The sequence below is a fragment of the Watersipora subatra genome, chromosome 7, assembly GCF_963576615.1.
Source record: "Watersipora subatra chromosome 7, tzWatSuba1.1, whole genome shotgun sequence".
NCBI lineage: Eukaryota > Metazoa > Bryozoa > Gymnolaemata > Cheilostomatida > Watersiporidae > Watersipora > Watersipora subatra.
Window position 1 is genome coordinate 2350616 of NC_088714.1, and position 15734 is coordinate 2366349.

Sequence of the window (15734 nt, forward strand, 5' to 3'; positions counted from 1 at the left end):
AAGCTGTCACCTAGTCTAAACACATTGTACCATCTTATTATTCAGTGTAATCCGTAGAGTAAAGCTGTCGCCTAGTCTAAACACATTGTACCATCTTATTATTCAGTGTAATCCGTAGAGTAAAGCTGTCACCTAGTCTAAACACATATGTACCATCTTATTATTCAGCTGCTCTTAACTTTTGTACATCAAGTGGAAATGTGAGAATTTTCTTTTTCTATCACAGCGGAAGAGAATACAGCCAAATGTATTGCTGCTGTCTTACGCGCTTGTGACCCAAGAAGTAAGAGTTGACAGCAAATGTAATATTTCAATAGTGACCTTGAAAAGCACCAGATTTCAATCAGACCAATTCTGAAACTAGTTTATCTAATGATCTGTTACGCAGAAGTGGTCGTCTACTGACTTCTTTCACTGCTGCCCCAACCACACCACCTCTACTCAATGATTAGAACGGCTTATTTGTTCTTCATAACTAGCAAAATTTTCATTAATCATGAACTAGTTATATCAATATTGATAATACATTATTATGTTTTAATACAATAACATTTTGAAAGCAAATTAATGCTGTGAGAACATCTAACGGAAAGTTAAAATTAACGAGATGCCATAGTTACAATATACAAGCAGCATATGTCATATTATAGTAACGGATGCATGCAAGGGCACCACAGGAGTACAGATAAGAAGCAGCTGTTTTGTGGTATGATAGAGAAACCAGTGCTCAAAGTATAGATCAGTACAATTGAGGAGACAAGGGGTTTAGTTCAAAACTTCGCTTCTAGTAGATAGAAGTAGTCAAATAGCAGATTGGTGCAATATAGAAAGGATTAGAGGTTATCAATGTCTATGAGAAACATAATCAGTGATGAATGCACTTGCCAGCTGAGTTGAAAACGCGCAGCTGCTAAAATTCTATGAGATGAAATATTTCATAACAAGGTTGAACTACTAGAGGCAGCCTATTAGTACTAGAAATGTTTTTAGTAATGATAAGGAACATAACCTAGTAAGAGCACTTTAGTAGAACAGTATCCTTCTGTTACCAATAAGAGTACATAAATAGTGCTAGTTAGGGCCTGCTACTATTGCTAGTAAGGGCCTGCTATTTGCGCTAGTAAGGGCCTGCTACTAGTGCTAGTAGGAGCCTGCTACTAGTGCTAGTAGGAGCCTGCTACTAGTGCTAGTAGGGGTCTGCTACTAGTGTTAGTATGGGCCTGCTACTAGTGTTAGTAGGAGCCTGCTACTAGTGCTAGTAGGAGCCTGCTACTAGTGTTAGTAGGGGCCTGCTACTAGTGTTAGTATGGGCCTGCTACTAGTGCTAGTAAGGGCCTGCTACTAGTGCTAGTAGGGCCCTGCTACTAGTGCTAGTAGGGCCCTGCTACTAGCACTAGTATGGGTCTGCTACTAAGACTTGTGTATAGACTTGTATCACGTATAGTACTCTTACTACTATGCTAGTAGTAAGAGTACTACTAGCATACTCTTACTAGTACTAGTAAGGGTATGCTAGTAGTACTATTAAGGGTATGCTACTAATACTAGTAAGGGCATGCCACTAGTACTAGTATGGGTCTGCTACTAGTACTAGTAAGGGTCTGCTACTAGTACTAGTAAGGGCCTGCTACTAGTACTAGTAGGGTATGCCACTAGTACTAGTAAGGGTATGCTAGTAGTACTAGTAAGGGTATTCTAGTAGTACTAGTAAGGGTATGCTACTAGTACTAGTAAGGGTATGCTAGTAGTACTAGTAAGGGTATTCTAGTAGTACTAGTAAGGGTATGCTACTAGTACTAGTAAGGGTCTGCTACAACTATTAGTAAGGATAAGCTACTAATACTAGGAAGGGTAAGCTAGTAGTACCATTAAGAGTATGCTAACAGTACTACACAAGTGGGTGCCACTAGTACTACAAGACAGCGCTTCCAATTTCTTTTGCAACTCTGGTTCTAGCTAGCAGCCATGTGACCAACTCAGCTGACAAAAAGTGATGGAACATGTGATCTTCTTGCCTCACCTTCATACCTCCAAGCATTTGATTGTCCCAATCAATTGGTTTTAAACCCTTTCAAATATAAGAATACTAATAGCTGTAACAAAGTTCTACTGGGAAAGCTGACAAGGGTTAATAACTCTTAAATTCTACGCTCATGTGCAATGTTCTCATTTTATTAAAAGGCAGGTGATTGGTCATCTCGTTTGTAACGAGCAATATCTAACGTTCTATTCAAATACGAAAATGTACAACCAAGACAAGAGCACAACAATACTGCTAATGTGAACTACTACATCTGACAGAAATCTCGACTAAAACCGAGTTGAACATGGGGAAAAACAGCTGAAACTGTGAATTCCTTTATGTTTAGTACAACAAAAGTTATAAACTTTTCTAAAAATTATAAAAATACGTGAAAAGTAAACCTGCATCAATCCTACTCAACCGAAGGACTGACTGACTAAACCAACTGACCTCCCTGAAGGCCGCCTGTAGGGCATCCTGTACAACAAGACCGCAGTCAGCTAATAATGTTGTACATGATTGGCCAAGATCTTCAAGCTGAAGAATGATTGGTTGGTCTTCGTCTATTAGCTGAACTTCAATCTCCGACAGAACCTGGCTTGGAGACATCATGTCTGTAGAAAACCAGAAAAAAACTGAAAGCTTTTACCGTACATTCTGAGATAGAAAGTACACAATATAGGACACCCTAATTAGCTTAGTGATTATGTAAAACAAAAGTGATAGACGAAGCAAGACAACCTTCCTTTGTCCATAATACATCCAGACCTATCTTTACCTAGCGTATACTGAGACCATAGTATACCTGGACCTACATGTACCTTTGTCTATTATGGTACACCCAGACCTATCTTTACTCATAGTATACCTGGACCTACATGTACCTTTGTCTATTATGATACACCCAGACCTACCTTTACTCGTAGTATACCTGTACCTACATGTACCTTTGTCTATTATGATACACCCAGACCTACCTTTACTCGTAGTATACCTGTACCTACATGTACCTTTGTCTATTATGGTACACCCAGACCTATCTTTACTCATAGTATACCTGGACCTACATGTACCTTTGTCTATTATGATACACCCAGACCTACCTTTACTCGTAGCATACCTGTACCTACATGTACCTTTGTCTATTATGGTACACCCAGACCTATCTTTACTCATAGTATACCTGGACCTACATGTACCTTTGTCTATTTTGGTACACCCAGACCTACCTTTGTCCAACAGCACCTTGGCCAAACCATCCTTGAAATTCAATATGCTCTTATAAAGCTTCATGTATTCGTTGATAAGAAGATTATCAGTTGTTCCTGGGGAGATCTCTCTACAATTGAGAAAGGGATGGTGTCTTTTTAGTGTATACTACTACATAGGACTGTCTCAATATTATGAAAGTAACAGAAGTCAATGCAAACTCATGTTCAAAACTTTGTCTTAAAGATGAGCTTCCACAAAATTTAAGTAGATTTTATCAGAAAATAATTGGTAGTTTTTAATCCTTTGCGACTTTTTTTGATGTTTGAGGCGATCTGACTGCCCGGATAATTCTAGACTAAAATCAAGAAAACATGTTCGTTGTTTAAACACTCAGATTAAGCGAAAGTGCAATTATGACATCTACAGTTCCAAAGAGACCAACAGAATAGAGACACGTAATGCTGTAACTTCAACACAATAGTTGATATCAACTATAGTAACATTAGCGGCTAGTGATGCCATGTCGCACCATTTTTCTTCTGAGCGTTTTAACTGCACTCAAGTTTTGTCAATTTTAATCTTGAAACATCCTGGGAGTCAGACCACCTCAAACATCAATAAACAATCACCAATGATAAAAAATACTGATATAATCTACTAAAACTTTGTGTAAAACTATAAAAGTTGTAAAGTGTAAAATCGACCAAAATTTCATCTTTAAAACGCGTATCAGTCACAAATGCTACCTGAAAGTTTCCCACAGCTGCTAACTGTGGACACACAGAGCATCCATGGCAGCATTCCTTAAAACAATAACAGAACTAATAGAATATCCAAATTGAAATGCTGCAGGAGTGCGGGCACAATACACAGGCTAGTTAGTATCATTCAAGTACATTTTGGCCATAGGTAACAGTTAATATCTGCGGTGCGTATTGCATATAGGTATATAAAATAGACAAAGACAACGGAAGATGTGTTTGGTAAAATGTATACCTTACTGCGTCCTCAGCTGTAGATGTATAGCTGCCAACAATGCTAGCAACAGACATCAAACAAAATATCAACTAAGATCACCATCCATTTGTAGAATTGCAATTTCACATTCTATTATCAGTAATCTCACAGCCATGAAAACCAATTACAATAGGATTAGAGTTCTTGTATCTGTCAGAACTGACCAATCAAAATCTCTGCTGTTGACCTTGAATGACTTTTAACTCTCACATATGTATCATATAACATTGACCATTAACCAATATGTTACAAGAAACACTCATTATTGTACACGTACATGTAATACCGCCTCATAACTCTATTGTAAATTGCTAGAGATGACAACTTCAGAACCTACCTTGACACTACGTCATCCTCATTTAAGGCTGGAGTCTTAGACAGAGAGTAACTTGTAGTTCTATCAGCCAGATGAGTGGGTGTCAAGGAGGTAGCCTTATCATAGACACTGTGTGCTGGTGTCTGAAATCAACATCTAATTGTTACCGTCTAGGCAGACAGCTATTCCAGTACTTGCCAAAGACTTGAATCAATGCTGCCTTCTGTATTTGAATAGACCTAATTGAAGAGGCCATGAAAATAGAAATGTAGAGACGAATACCTGTGCAGCAGCGGAGGGAACTGAGGGTGCAGTTTGAGAGCTGCTCTTTCTCGTTTTAGCACTCTCTGTTGCTGTCTCAGCACTCATCTTGGTTTGGGTACTGAGGCCTGATTCAGGGTGAGACGTAAATCGACTGCTTCTCATGTCAGCATACAAACTGCTGCCTATAGATGTGCTTCGATCTGCTCCTAAACATATTAAGAAATAATGCAACAAGCCTTAAAAACCATGCTAATAGATTCCTAAGTGACAGCTGAATAAGCTGACATACAATTTTAACCAAACTGTGCTGCTGACAAGAGGCGTAAATATGATACATACTAAGTTTTACGTTTCTCAGATTATTTTACAGCCTGCCTACTCAAGAGATAGTAGTTTTAGTCGAGACTTTCATGAACTAGAAGCACACTATCTTTAATTGCAGACAAAATGAAGTAAAAAGCTGGCTGTTGTGTACACTAAAGATGGCTGCACACGCATTTCCAGAGTATACTAACTTATTTTCTTTATCATATAATATTAAATTAAATGACCTAAACTTTCTCACAAATCAAAATAATTCAAATTGTTAGCACACAGAATGATGATGATACAGTTAGTATTCAGTAATCTCGCAGGAGGTTCAAGATTACAGCATAGATTTGGGATTAAAATTTGTAAAGATTGGCCCAAACAGTACAAAATGAAATATTTGACTGCATTTCAAACCTTTTGAAATTCATCTGATAAATGAGAACCATAAGAGAGCTGAACTCACTTTCTGGCATCGCTGGTAAGTCTACATTCTCATCCAACTCGGCGTTTTCAAAGCTCGCTTTGTCAGGTACGAGCAAGCGAGGGCTAGTTGAGCGCCTCTCAGCTATGCTCTGTCGAGCTTGCTCCACACTCGCTCTGTACTTGCTAGATAATCGAGAGTGCGGGGTAGACCGACCACTAGTCTCTGGCGGAATGTCAACCTACAGAAATCAGCTTGAGATGACATATAGACATAAAAATTGTTGCTTATGAATACTTAATTATGTCTAAAAGATATAGGCTTATATCATTGTTGGTCAGCCTTTGGATGTAAAAACAATGGCCTTGGGGTGTAACAACAATGGCCTTGGATGTAACAAGAATGGCCTTGGGATGTAACAGCAATGACCTTGAGATGCAACAACTGGCCTCAGAATGTAAAAACCATGCCCTTGGAATGTAAAAACAATGGCCTTGGGATGCAACAACAATGGCCTTGGGATGCAACAACAATGGCCTTGGGATGTAACAACAATGGCCTTGGGATGTAACAACAATGGCCTTGGGTTGTAAAAACAATGGCCCTGGGATGCAACAACAATGGCCTTGGGATGCAACAACAATGGCCTTGGGATACAATTCCAAATGGTGAAGATTAACAAATGTTTTTAGTGAAAAAATCACTAAAACATTAATGTTAATAACACATTCAAGCAGCATTAGCAAAGCATTAGTCAGCTTGTCAAGACATTAACAACAGAAAAAACTGCTGGGCCAAAACTGATGATGTTTGAGTACAGTTTGCATTTTTTTAGGAAGGACCAAATGTTGACTTCAACAAAGAGTTCAAAAGACACCTCCAACTTTAGAAGCGATGTTATAGCTAAATGAAGCCTTTGACACCCTTCATGCAATAGATGTACAACTGAATGTTTCACCTAAAACCAAATAGGACATACTTTTTAATGTTACAACACAGCATGCGTATACTCTGCCTTGCTTTGGGCTTCTGCAGCAGAGATCGATGTCAGTGGCTCTACCTCATGACAAGAGGAGGTGAGTTTAGACTGATAGGTTTTAGGACATCTCTGACGATTGAAGCAGTCAGAGTGTAGTCCGGCATAACTAACAGGATAAACTTTTCTATTGTCAGGAGCGGAGTATGCTCGAGCAGGAAACATTGGCGGTTCATAGAAAAAAACACTATTAGCCCCAAAGGTAACAGCTTTGGGTGAAGCAGAAACACAGCTATGCGAAGGTGCTTGAGTCAGCCTCTGAATGGAAGTAGCTGACTGAGTCAAAGCTTGCTGTGCTGCCTAAAATAAAGAGCAATAAAACTAAAGATGAAAATGTCTTTAAAGTTTAGATATGACCAGTAGATATGACCGACCTTGGGAGATTATATCAGGTCTTACGAGTACGCGGCATGCGCTAGAAAGAAGGTTAGGGTAGAGAGACTACATTCACCGTCTATCAACTAATAGTGGTTGCAAATAGAATCAACAGATGAAGTGTGAGATGAGTTGAGCCAGCAGCTAGGGTAAAGTAACCAACAAACCATGAGTCACATGACCAGTAGCCTTATTGACTTAATACAAAGGGAAACTAAAGACAAGACTAGTTCTTTATGGATTGATACAAACGACATCTGTGTGGCCTTGAACTAAATGGAACGTTAGTAGAATGGATCACACAACCTTTCAATGTAAACCTTAGAGTACTTCCAAAATAAGTTATTGTTTACATGAGTGATCTACTTCAGAGAGTCATCACGGCAGCTGTTAGTAGTTAGTAAGCAAGAAAATAAAGATTTCTTTAAAATTCATTAGGAAGCAATCAGCAAATCTTCTCAATCACTTCAATCCCAGCTCTGTTACACGCGAGCTTGCAACCATTAGCGTTTTAGATGCACAAGCTCTGTGTGTACCTCTCCTTGGCCAGAATTTCTCACAGATGTGCTAGGCTGGCTAGGAAGCAGCGACTCGGCTGCTGATGTGAGTCGAAACTTGGCTGAATCGGTATCTTGCAGTGGAGGAGAGTATCGTTCAAGTGCTGGTGACTAAGTGAGAGAAGAAACTGGCGTCAAATATTTGTGCTATAAAGCTTACCTCGTCACGATGCATGAACACTACATTTGAATCAAAAGGGGTGCAGCAATCTATTAACCAGATGACATTCAAAGCTTAGCATGCTCATAACTAGATTACAGAAGCGCAAGATGAGTCCTAAAGAATCTCACTAAAGATTCTGTAATCGTGCGACGAAGCAAAACCATAGAGCAGTATTCAGAATTTGCAATAAGTTTTCCTACGAATATTGTCTGTTATGTGATGGTGAAACACACTACGAATATGTGTAAAAGGTGTCTAACAGCAACACAACATCAACATATACTTCAAATGCAAACCATTCACGAAAGCCAACTCAAATCACACATCTGACGAACACACCTTGGGCAATCCTAGAGAATTTTCACCTTTGACGGCAAGCAACTTTGTAAGGTCACTGATTACTGGTCCATCTTCAACACCAGCAGCGAGCTTAGACAGCGTAGAATTATATTCCTCTACTGCCTGATAGTACATAGAGAGGATGGAAGAAAACAAGCCATCTGGTTTGTAACCCAGATACACTGACTCAGCAGATATCTGAGAGGCGAGACTAAACATGGCGAGTGTATGCTCTGTGTTGACCATACCATCGTCAGCACTCTTGATGGACTCTCTTAGAGAGCTCAGCGCATTCTTCTGCACTACATCCAAACTCTCCTCCTTCATCATGGCGCGAAGATTCGAAATGATTCGCTCAAACACCTGGTGTCTATCAGAGAATGCTGAGTTGAGAGATGATGACATTGGGCGAATGTTGGTCACATCCTCCGTAAAGGTCACGGAACGCCGACCTTTCCTACTGTTTGGTGCAGACTACAGAAAAGATCATTGACAAGCAAACCTATTGCTACAGAGCTTATACAAGTGTATGAAATAATATGTGCTATACCTGGCGCTACAGTGACCATGGTTCTATAAAAACGTACCACAAGTTTATACTTTGCACGTGTTGTACACTTTTTATTTATGTACTTTACTTCCTGGAAAGTCAGACGAATCATATTTATATGAAATACATGCACATATTCAGTGAAGAATTATAGACAAGAGCAAGATGAAGGGTTAATCAATTTTCATAGCAAAGAAAACACATGAGAGTGAAGAAGAATATCGAAAAACTGAAGGGTGCTAGTACATCTACTAACCAGTTCTTGTCCATCTCTGCTCTTGAGTTCTGCCTGCAATCATACATCACATTTATGACATATGTACAGGTGAGATATCATAATATCTAGTTTTATCTTTTAAACTATTCAAGTATACCTAAGTTAAACAGTACAGTGGTATTAACGCCTATCAAAAACTCAAAGAGAATAGGGTTTGATGTTAAGGCGTGCTGTGTAACAACGAAAAGCAATGCTTGAAGAGTTCCAATTCAGGAACTCAATTAGTGCTGCCGGGATTGGTGCTATTAGGCTTATTGTATATGTATGGTGAAATGCAAAATGGTTATAACGTTATGAGCAAATTTTGAGTACTTATCTAGAATAGTCATCTTCGACAACCTGTTTGAAATTGCTACAATTAACAACTGAGGTCTTCACAAATCTCACTAGCTTCTATGTAGAGAATGGGTTAAAGCTATTCGAAGACCTGGTGAATGTGGCTAGAGATCTATTAAACTTTTGGAATCAATCATATTAAATAGTAATATTTAGCAGGGGGCTAATTAACCTCCTAAGGGTAGTATTTAATGTAAGCAATGATAACAGCGCGATGCTGTCAGTCTTGACTATTTGCTCATAGTAACTGAATATACAACATGAAGGTTGTGAAGTCAGCTTAAATATTCACAACTATTGTAAATCCATTTAGTGTTTTCATGTCTGTTTTCAGCTTATTTGGGACTCTGCCCTTGCCAATCATCAAATTGTGGCTGCAGGCATTTATCTGAAGAGATCAGGAGAAAATATTAGCTGTGAATAGAATTAGGGGATGAGGTGCATTAAAGTGAAACAAAGGTTCATAATAGAGGAAGGTATACAGCGAGAGAGGAAGGAAAGGTAGGTTTAAGGCGAGGTGCAGGAGGGGGGGAAGTGAAAAGAGAGTAAAAAGGGAAAAGAGTAGAGTAAGAGGAGAGTAGAGTAGGAGGAGAGTAGAGTAGGAGGAGAGTAAGAGGAGAGTAGAGTAGGAGGAGAGTAGAGTATGAGGAGAGTAGAGTAGGAGGAGAGTAGAGTATGAGGAGAGTAGAGTAGGAGGAGAGTAGAATAGGAGGAGAGTAGAGTAGGGGGAGAGTAGAGTAGGAGGAGAGTAGAGTAGGGGGAGAGTAGAGTAGGGGGAGAGTAGAGTAGGAGGAGAGTAGAGTAAGGGGAGAGTAGAGTAGGAGGAGAGTAGAGTAGGGGGAGAGTAGAGTAGGAGGAGAGTAGAATAGGAGGAGAGTAGAGTAGGGGGAGAGTAGAGTAGGAGGAGAGTAGAGTAGGGGGAGAGTAGAGTAGGAGGAGAGGAGGAGTAGGAGGAGAGTAGAGTAGAAAGAGAGAAGGAGTAGGAGGAGAGTAGAATAGGGGGAGGAGAGTAGAAGAGAAAGCTGTGCTCATGTTAGACGCAAGTGCATTTTTCATACTGAGGTTTGTGACGAGGCACCCTCCACTCTGCTCATACCTCAACCACCTCATCTGACCCAGTTCCCTCTCTTCCCATCGACGGATCCCAGCTTTCGATTTTGGGAGGAGAAGGACCAACTGAGTCAGAGTGGTCTGCAGTGCCAGCAGCGCTGGTCACTTGTGTCAATGGTATTGTGGGAGACGACTCCAACCTCAAACTCTGCCACACCAAGATTTCAACAACATTGAATTGTTTTGATAGACACGTCACAAAAATAAGATAATAAAATACTATCCCAACCAGCCTGAGAAGTGTTAAGTCAGCATGCTTTGGAACTGCATTATCTGATAGGGAGAACTCGTAAACAGACAAGAGAAGGTTTTGAGGCTCCCTGCATAAGATGTGCTTTTCCGGAAATTTTGTAATAATCTGCGAATTCTTCATAAGTTTAGTGGTTTGCAAACTTAATAGTGCAAAATAGGGTACTGATTGTCATGACAGCACTTAGTTAACAAATTTAAACCCTAGTAAACAAGCTAACAGAGATTTAGTAAACAGACATCTAAGAACCCATTTTGTAAATGGTGGCCACGCATTCTATCGCGATTGTGATAGCTAAGGATAGTCTACCTTGGCATCATCCGTCTGCTGCAGCAGTTCTTCCTCAGCCTCATCAAGTTCAAAGATGGGAGTCGGCTCCTTCTCGGGCGTAAGAGGCTTCCTAGCAGCCAACATATCGGCTTGTCTCTTCAATGCGTCCTCCTGCTCTTCTTTCTCCTTCATCACAGAACCGTTCTCACAGAAACTTGTACACAAGTTGTAATGCGATAGCATTAGCTTCACAAGTTAAAAGCTTTACAAAAAATGACTAAACTAAAACCAACATGGCTGCAAAAGAATAGCATTTACTAAAAACAACGAGTTGGTACATTGTTTATGAAGAAACAAAAACAAAAAAGTTGAACATTTTAATTTACTAGATGTTTGTCTGTCATCCATCATAAAGATAATCAAATAGCATTCATTGAATGACAGGAGCGCATATATAGGCATGTCAGCGTGCCGCCAAATCTAGTAGCTACGAATATCTACAGACTACTACTACTATAGAATGTAAATAAAGTCAAACTGTAGAAGTAGTCATCAACTAAGCCTGGCAGTGTAATAGCTCACCAGACTAACTGGAGTCATTTAGTTAATTGTGGCAGCAATGACGAGTTGTACAGGAGGCATAATAACTGCTTAGGGATAATGTTAGTAACTATAGAAATGTTATCGTATTTCAACTAGATGGTAAACAGTGACAACAGAGATTCTTACACTGGATTCCAAAAGTGATGGCAGCTCAGCTGTGACGGGGCGGCTCGCTAAATACTTTATGAGCAAACAAAATTATGTTAGGGCAATATTCTAACATAAGATACAATATCTAATGTATAAATTTCAACAAGGTGATATTAATCCAATATTTTTAATTAATATTTTGTTTCAGATTTCCCATGGCATAACCACAATTGAGGACTCGCTAGCAGACGGAAACCTTAACAACTCTGGAGATAATTATGTTAGATCAACCACTTGGCTGCTAGAACTCTTCAACTACGTACCAGCTGCTCAGCTTCAGACACAAACTCCTCCAACTGTGAAAGAGCACCATCGGCATCTTTCTCGGCATCCATCGTCTGCTTTTGAGAAAGTTCGATCTGTCGTATAAGCAGCGATCGTTCTGAGTACCATTTGTTTTTGTGTTCACTGAACTGCGTCTTCAGAGTCTTCACCTGCAGACAACACCTGACTAGTAACAACCTGCAGACAACACCTGACTAGTAACAACCTGCAGACAACACCTGACTAGTAACAACCTGCAGACAACACCTGACTAGTAACAACTTTAATTAGATGTACTTGACACTAATCACTGTTACACAGTAACCCAATCTGGAAGGAGATTACTTAATTAAAATCGGAGCAAACACTGAAATGACTGGCCTTATTAATGTGAAGAAGTTGCTCTCTCCTTAAATGAAAAGACAACTCTTATGTCTGCTGTATTTATTTTGTTGGAAATTGTTTGCTAGTATTCGATCTGGTGAGATTCTGACAACTCCCAAATCTGCACAACATATTAATAAGTCCAACGGCTACATACCTTTCTATCTGCATCCTTCTCAAAGCTCAGCACTTTCATGTTGAGTTCATGTACTCTTTGCTGAGTCTGAAACATATTGTAAATGAATCTGAGCTTTTAGCTCACAAATTGTCTAAATTATATGCCAGCAGCTTAAAATTAGATCGCTTCAGCTGCAGTCAATAGACTGAGGTTTGAGCTTCACAAGAGGTCAGAGGTCAACTCAAAAAAGCGTTTATCCGAATACTGATCCGATCTACCGATTCTCATTAAAAACTAAGTTCTAACCCTGTTCAGAACCCGGTCTGGATATTTTGTGCTGCATGGATAAGTGTGTATTTTATTACAAAAATATAAACTTGTTACTACTAATTTGTTTTTATTTATTTACAAAACAAAAGAAATATTAAAATATTGTGCATGTAGTAACAAAGTTAGACAAAATTAGTCAATGTTTCTTATATGTAATTAGCAATTACTGTTAAGTGGTTTAAATGTAATAGTAAAAAAAAACACAAACAAAGGAAAGGGAACAAGGTAACTTTATGAATCGTCTGCTCAAATTAGTTTAGTACCGCTAGTAAATGTACGCTAAGTATTGCACAGCGTTTTTTCTTTCCGTGCTCGTGATTGGCTGTAATAAAATTCATCATTATATATGGGAAGTATGACACCTGTTGTTTGCATCCTAAATAAAACAAGAAAATACATCAACCATGTTGATGCTGATCAGAAAATGGGCATGAAACAAATTATTTGACAGGCGCAGAATTCATTAGGTGAATGATAGAAATTTGAAGTTTATGATCTTTGTTAGTGAAGCTAAAATACTAGTCTATGATCAATAGTTGATTTGTAAAATCTATTGGATGCTTAGACTTGTTTGGCAAAAACTTAGTCAATGCTCCAGATATTAAACGTTAGATTGGTGCCAATAATAATATTAATAATGATGGTGAAATGAGGGCAGCTCTAGCATTAATTATAGCTGGCTGCAATATCACAACTATAGCTGGCAGCAATATCACAACTATAGCTGGCAGTAATATCACAACTATAGCTGGCAGCAATATCACAACTATAGCTGGCAGCAATATCACAACTATAGCTGGCAGCAATATCACAACTATAGCTGGCAGCAATATCACAACTATAGCTGGCAGCAATATCACAACTATAGCTGGCAGCAATATCACAACTATAGCTGGCAGCAATATCACAACTATAGCTGGCAGTAATATCACAACTATAGCTGGCAGCAATATCACAACTATAGCTGGCTGCAATATCACAACTATAGCTGGTAGCAATATCACAACTATAGCTGGCAGTAATATCACAACTATAGCTGGCAGCAATATCACAACTATAGCTGGCAGCAATATCACAACTATAGCTGGCAGCAATATCACAACTATAGCTGGCAGTAATATCACAACTATAGCTGGCAGCAATATCACAACTATAGCTGGCAGTAATATCACAACTATAGCTGGCAGCAATATCACAACTATAGCTGGCAGTAATATCACAACTATAGCTGGCAGCAATATCACAACTATAGCTGGCAGTAATATCACAACTATAGCTGGCAGTAATATCACAACTATAGCTGGCAGTAATATCACAACTATAGCTGGCAGTAATATCACAACTATAGCTGGCAGTAATATCACAACTATAGCTGGCAGTAATATCACAACTATAGCTGGCAGTAATATCACAACTATAGCTGGCAGTAATATCACAACTATAGCTGGCAGCAATATCACAACTATAGCTGGCAGTAATATCACAACTATAGCTGGTAGCAATATCACAACTATAGCTGGCAGTAATATCACAACTATAGCTGGCAGTAATATCACAACTATAGCTGGCAGTAATATCACAACTATAGCTGGCAGTAATATCACAACTATAGCTGGCAGTAATATCACAACTATAGCTGGCAGTAATATCACAACTATAGCTGGCAGCAATATCACAACTATAGCTGGCAGTAATATCACAACTATAGCTGGCAGTAATATCACAACTATAGCTGGCAGTAATATCACAACTATAGCTGGCAGTAATATCACAACTATAGCTGGTAGCAATATCACAACTATAGCTGGCAGTAATATCACAACTATAGCTGGCAGTAATATCACAACTATAGCTGGCAGCAATATCACAACTATAGCTGGCAGTAATATTACAACTATAGCTGGCAGCAATATCACAACTATAGCTGACAGTAATATCACAACTATAGCTGGCAGCAATATCACAACTATAGCTGGCAGCAATATCACAACTATAGCTGGCAGTAATATCACAACTATAGCTGGCAGTAATATCACAACTATAGCTGGCAGTAATATCACAACTATAGCTGGCAGCAATATCACAACTATAGCTGGCAGCAATATCACAACTATAGCTGGCAGTAATATCACAACTATAGCTGGCAGTAATATCACAACTATAGCTGGCAGTAATATCACAACTATAGCTGGCAGTAATATCACAACTATAGCTGGCAGCAATATCACAACTATAGCTGGCAGTAATATCACAACTATAGCTGGCAGTAATATCACAACTATAGCTGGCAGCAATATCACAACTATAGCTGGCTGCAATATCACAACTATAGCTGGCAGCAATATCACAACTATAGCTGGCAGCAATATCACAACTATAGCTGGCAGCAATATCACAACTATAGCTGGCAGCAATATCACAACTATAGCTGGCAGTAATATCACAACTATAGCTGGCAGCAATATCACAACTATAGCTGGCAGCAATATCACAACTATAGCTGGTAGCAATATCACAACTGACCATCAACTACTATTTTACAAGATGATTTAGCACAGATTTCTAAGCAAGCTTTTTAACTCTCGCATGCCAAACCCAATGTGGACAATCAACGACCTTTAAAATTTGTTTATCTGGATTTTGTTTGCGCGTAGCTAGTTGAAGGATCAATGTTGATCATGGTTGCTACTAGTAACTCATAGCATTAATGCAAAGGCTAGTGGATAAGGCTAAATGGTTGTTTGAGCAATTGTTTATTGCACTAATATGACCCCGCAAAATAATGTGGCTCCATTGAATAATGGGTTAGTTATATATCAGATTCTACTACCTTAAGGACTAAACAATGTCAATACCTCCTTTAGTAAAGAGTAATGAGCTGTGCTCTTAGTTTACCCAGCCTAGTAATTCAATTAGTCTCTGAAATGTTGTACATAGAGTATGGGCCTCATATATATTAGTTAGTTCCCCACCTTAATGGTGAATGAGAAGAAATAGCCTCAGAGCGTTAAGCCTTATAAGCACTCGGAAGATGGGCTCAGTCAGGTTCCCGTCAGC

General features: G+C 39.1%; 2 protein-coding genes across 2 annotated transcripts in view; both read right to left on the minus strand.

The window, feature by feature from the left end:
* The window catches only part of LOC137399732 (myosin-11-like), a 31936-nt gene extending 20939 nt beyond the window's left edge, over positions 1-10997 (minus strand). Inside the window, exons 1-8 of the mRNA XM_068085944.1 lie at positions 10868-10997; positions 8842-8874; positions 8021-8509; positions 5608-5788; positions 4851-5038; positions 4590-4711; positions 3253-3362; positions 2474-2637 (exon numbers count right to left, since the gene is read on the minus strand). Of these exons, the coding sequence (XP_067942045.1) occupies positions 2474-2637; positions 3253-3362; positions 4590-4711; positions 4851-5038; positions 5608-5788; positions 8021-8509; positions 8842-8874; positions 10868-10972 (1392 nt within the window). The 5' untranslated portion in view covers positions 10973-10997. The remainder of the gene's footprint in view (positions 1-2473; positions 2638-3252; positions 3363-4589; positions 4712-4850; positions 5039-5607; positions 5789-8020; positions 8510-8841; positions 8875-10867) is intronic.
* An 835-nt stretch (positions 10998-11832) lies between these two features.
* LOC137399752 (myosin-3-like) overlaps positions 11833-15734 on the minus strand; it is a 61663-nt gene continuing 57761 nt past the window's right edge. The window contains exons 17-18 of the mRNA XM_068085969.1: positions 12387-12452; positions 11833-12015 (exon numbers count right to left, since the gene is read on the minus strand). Of these exons, the coding sequence (XP_067942070.1) occupies positions 11833-12015; positions 12387-12452 (249 nt within the window). The remainder of the gene's footprint in view (positions 12016-12386; positions 12453-15734) is intronic.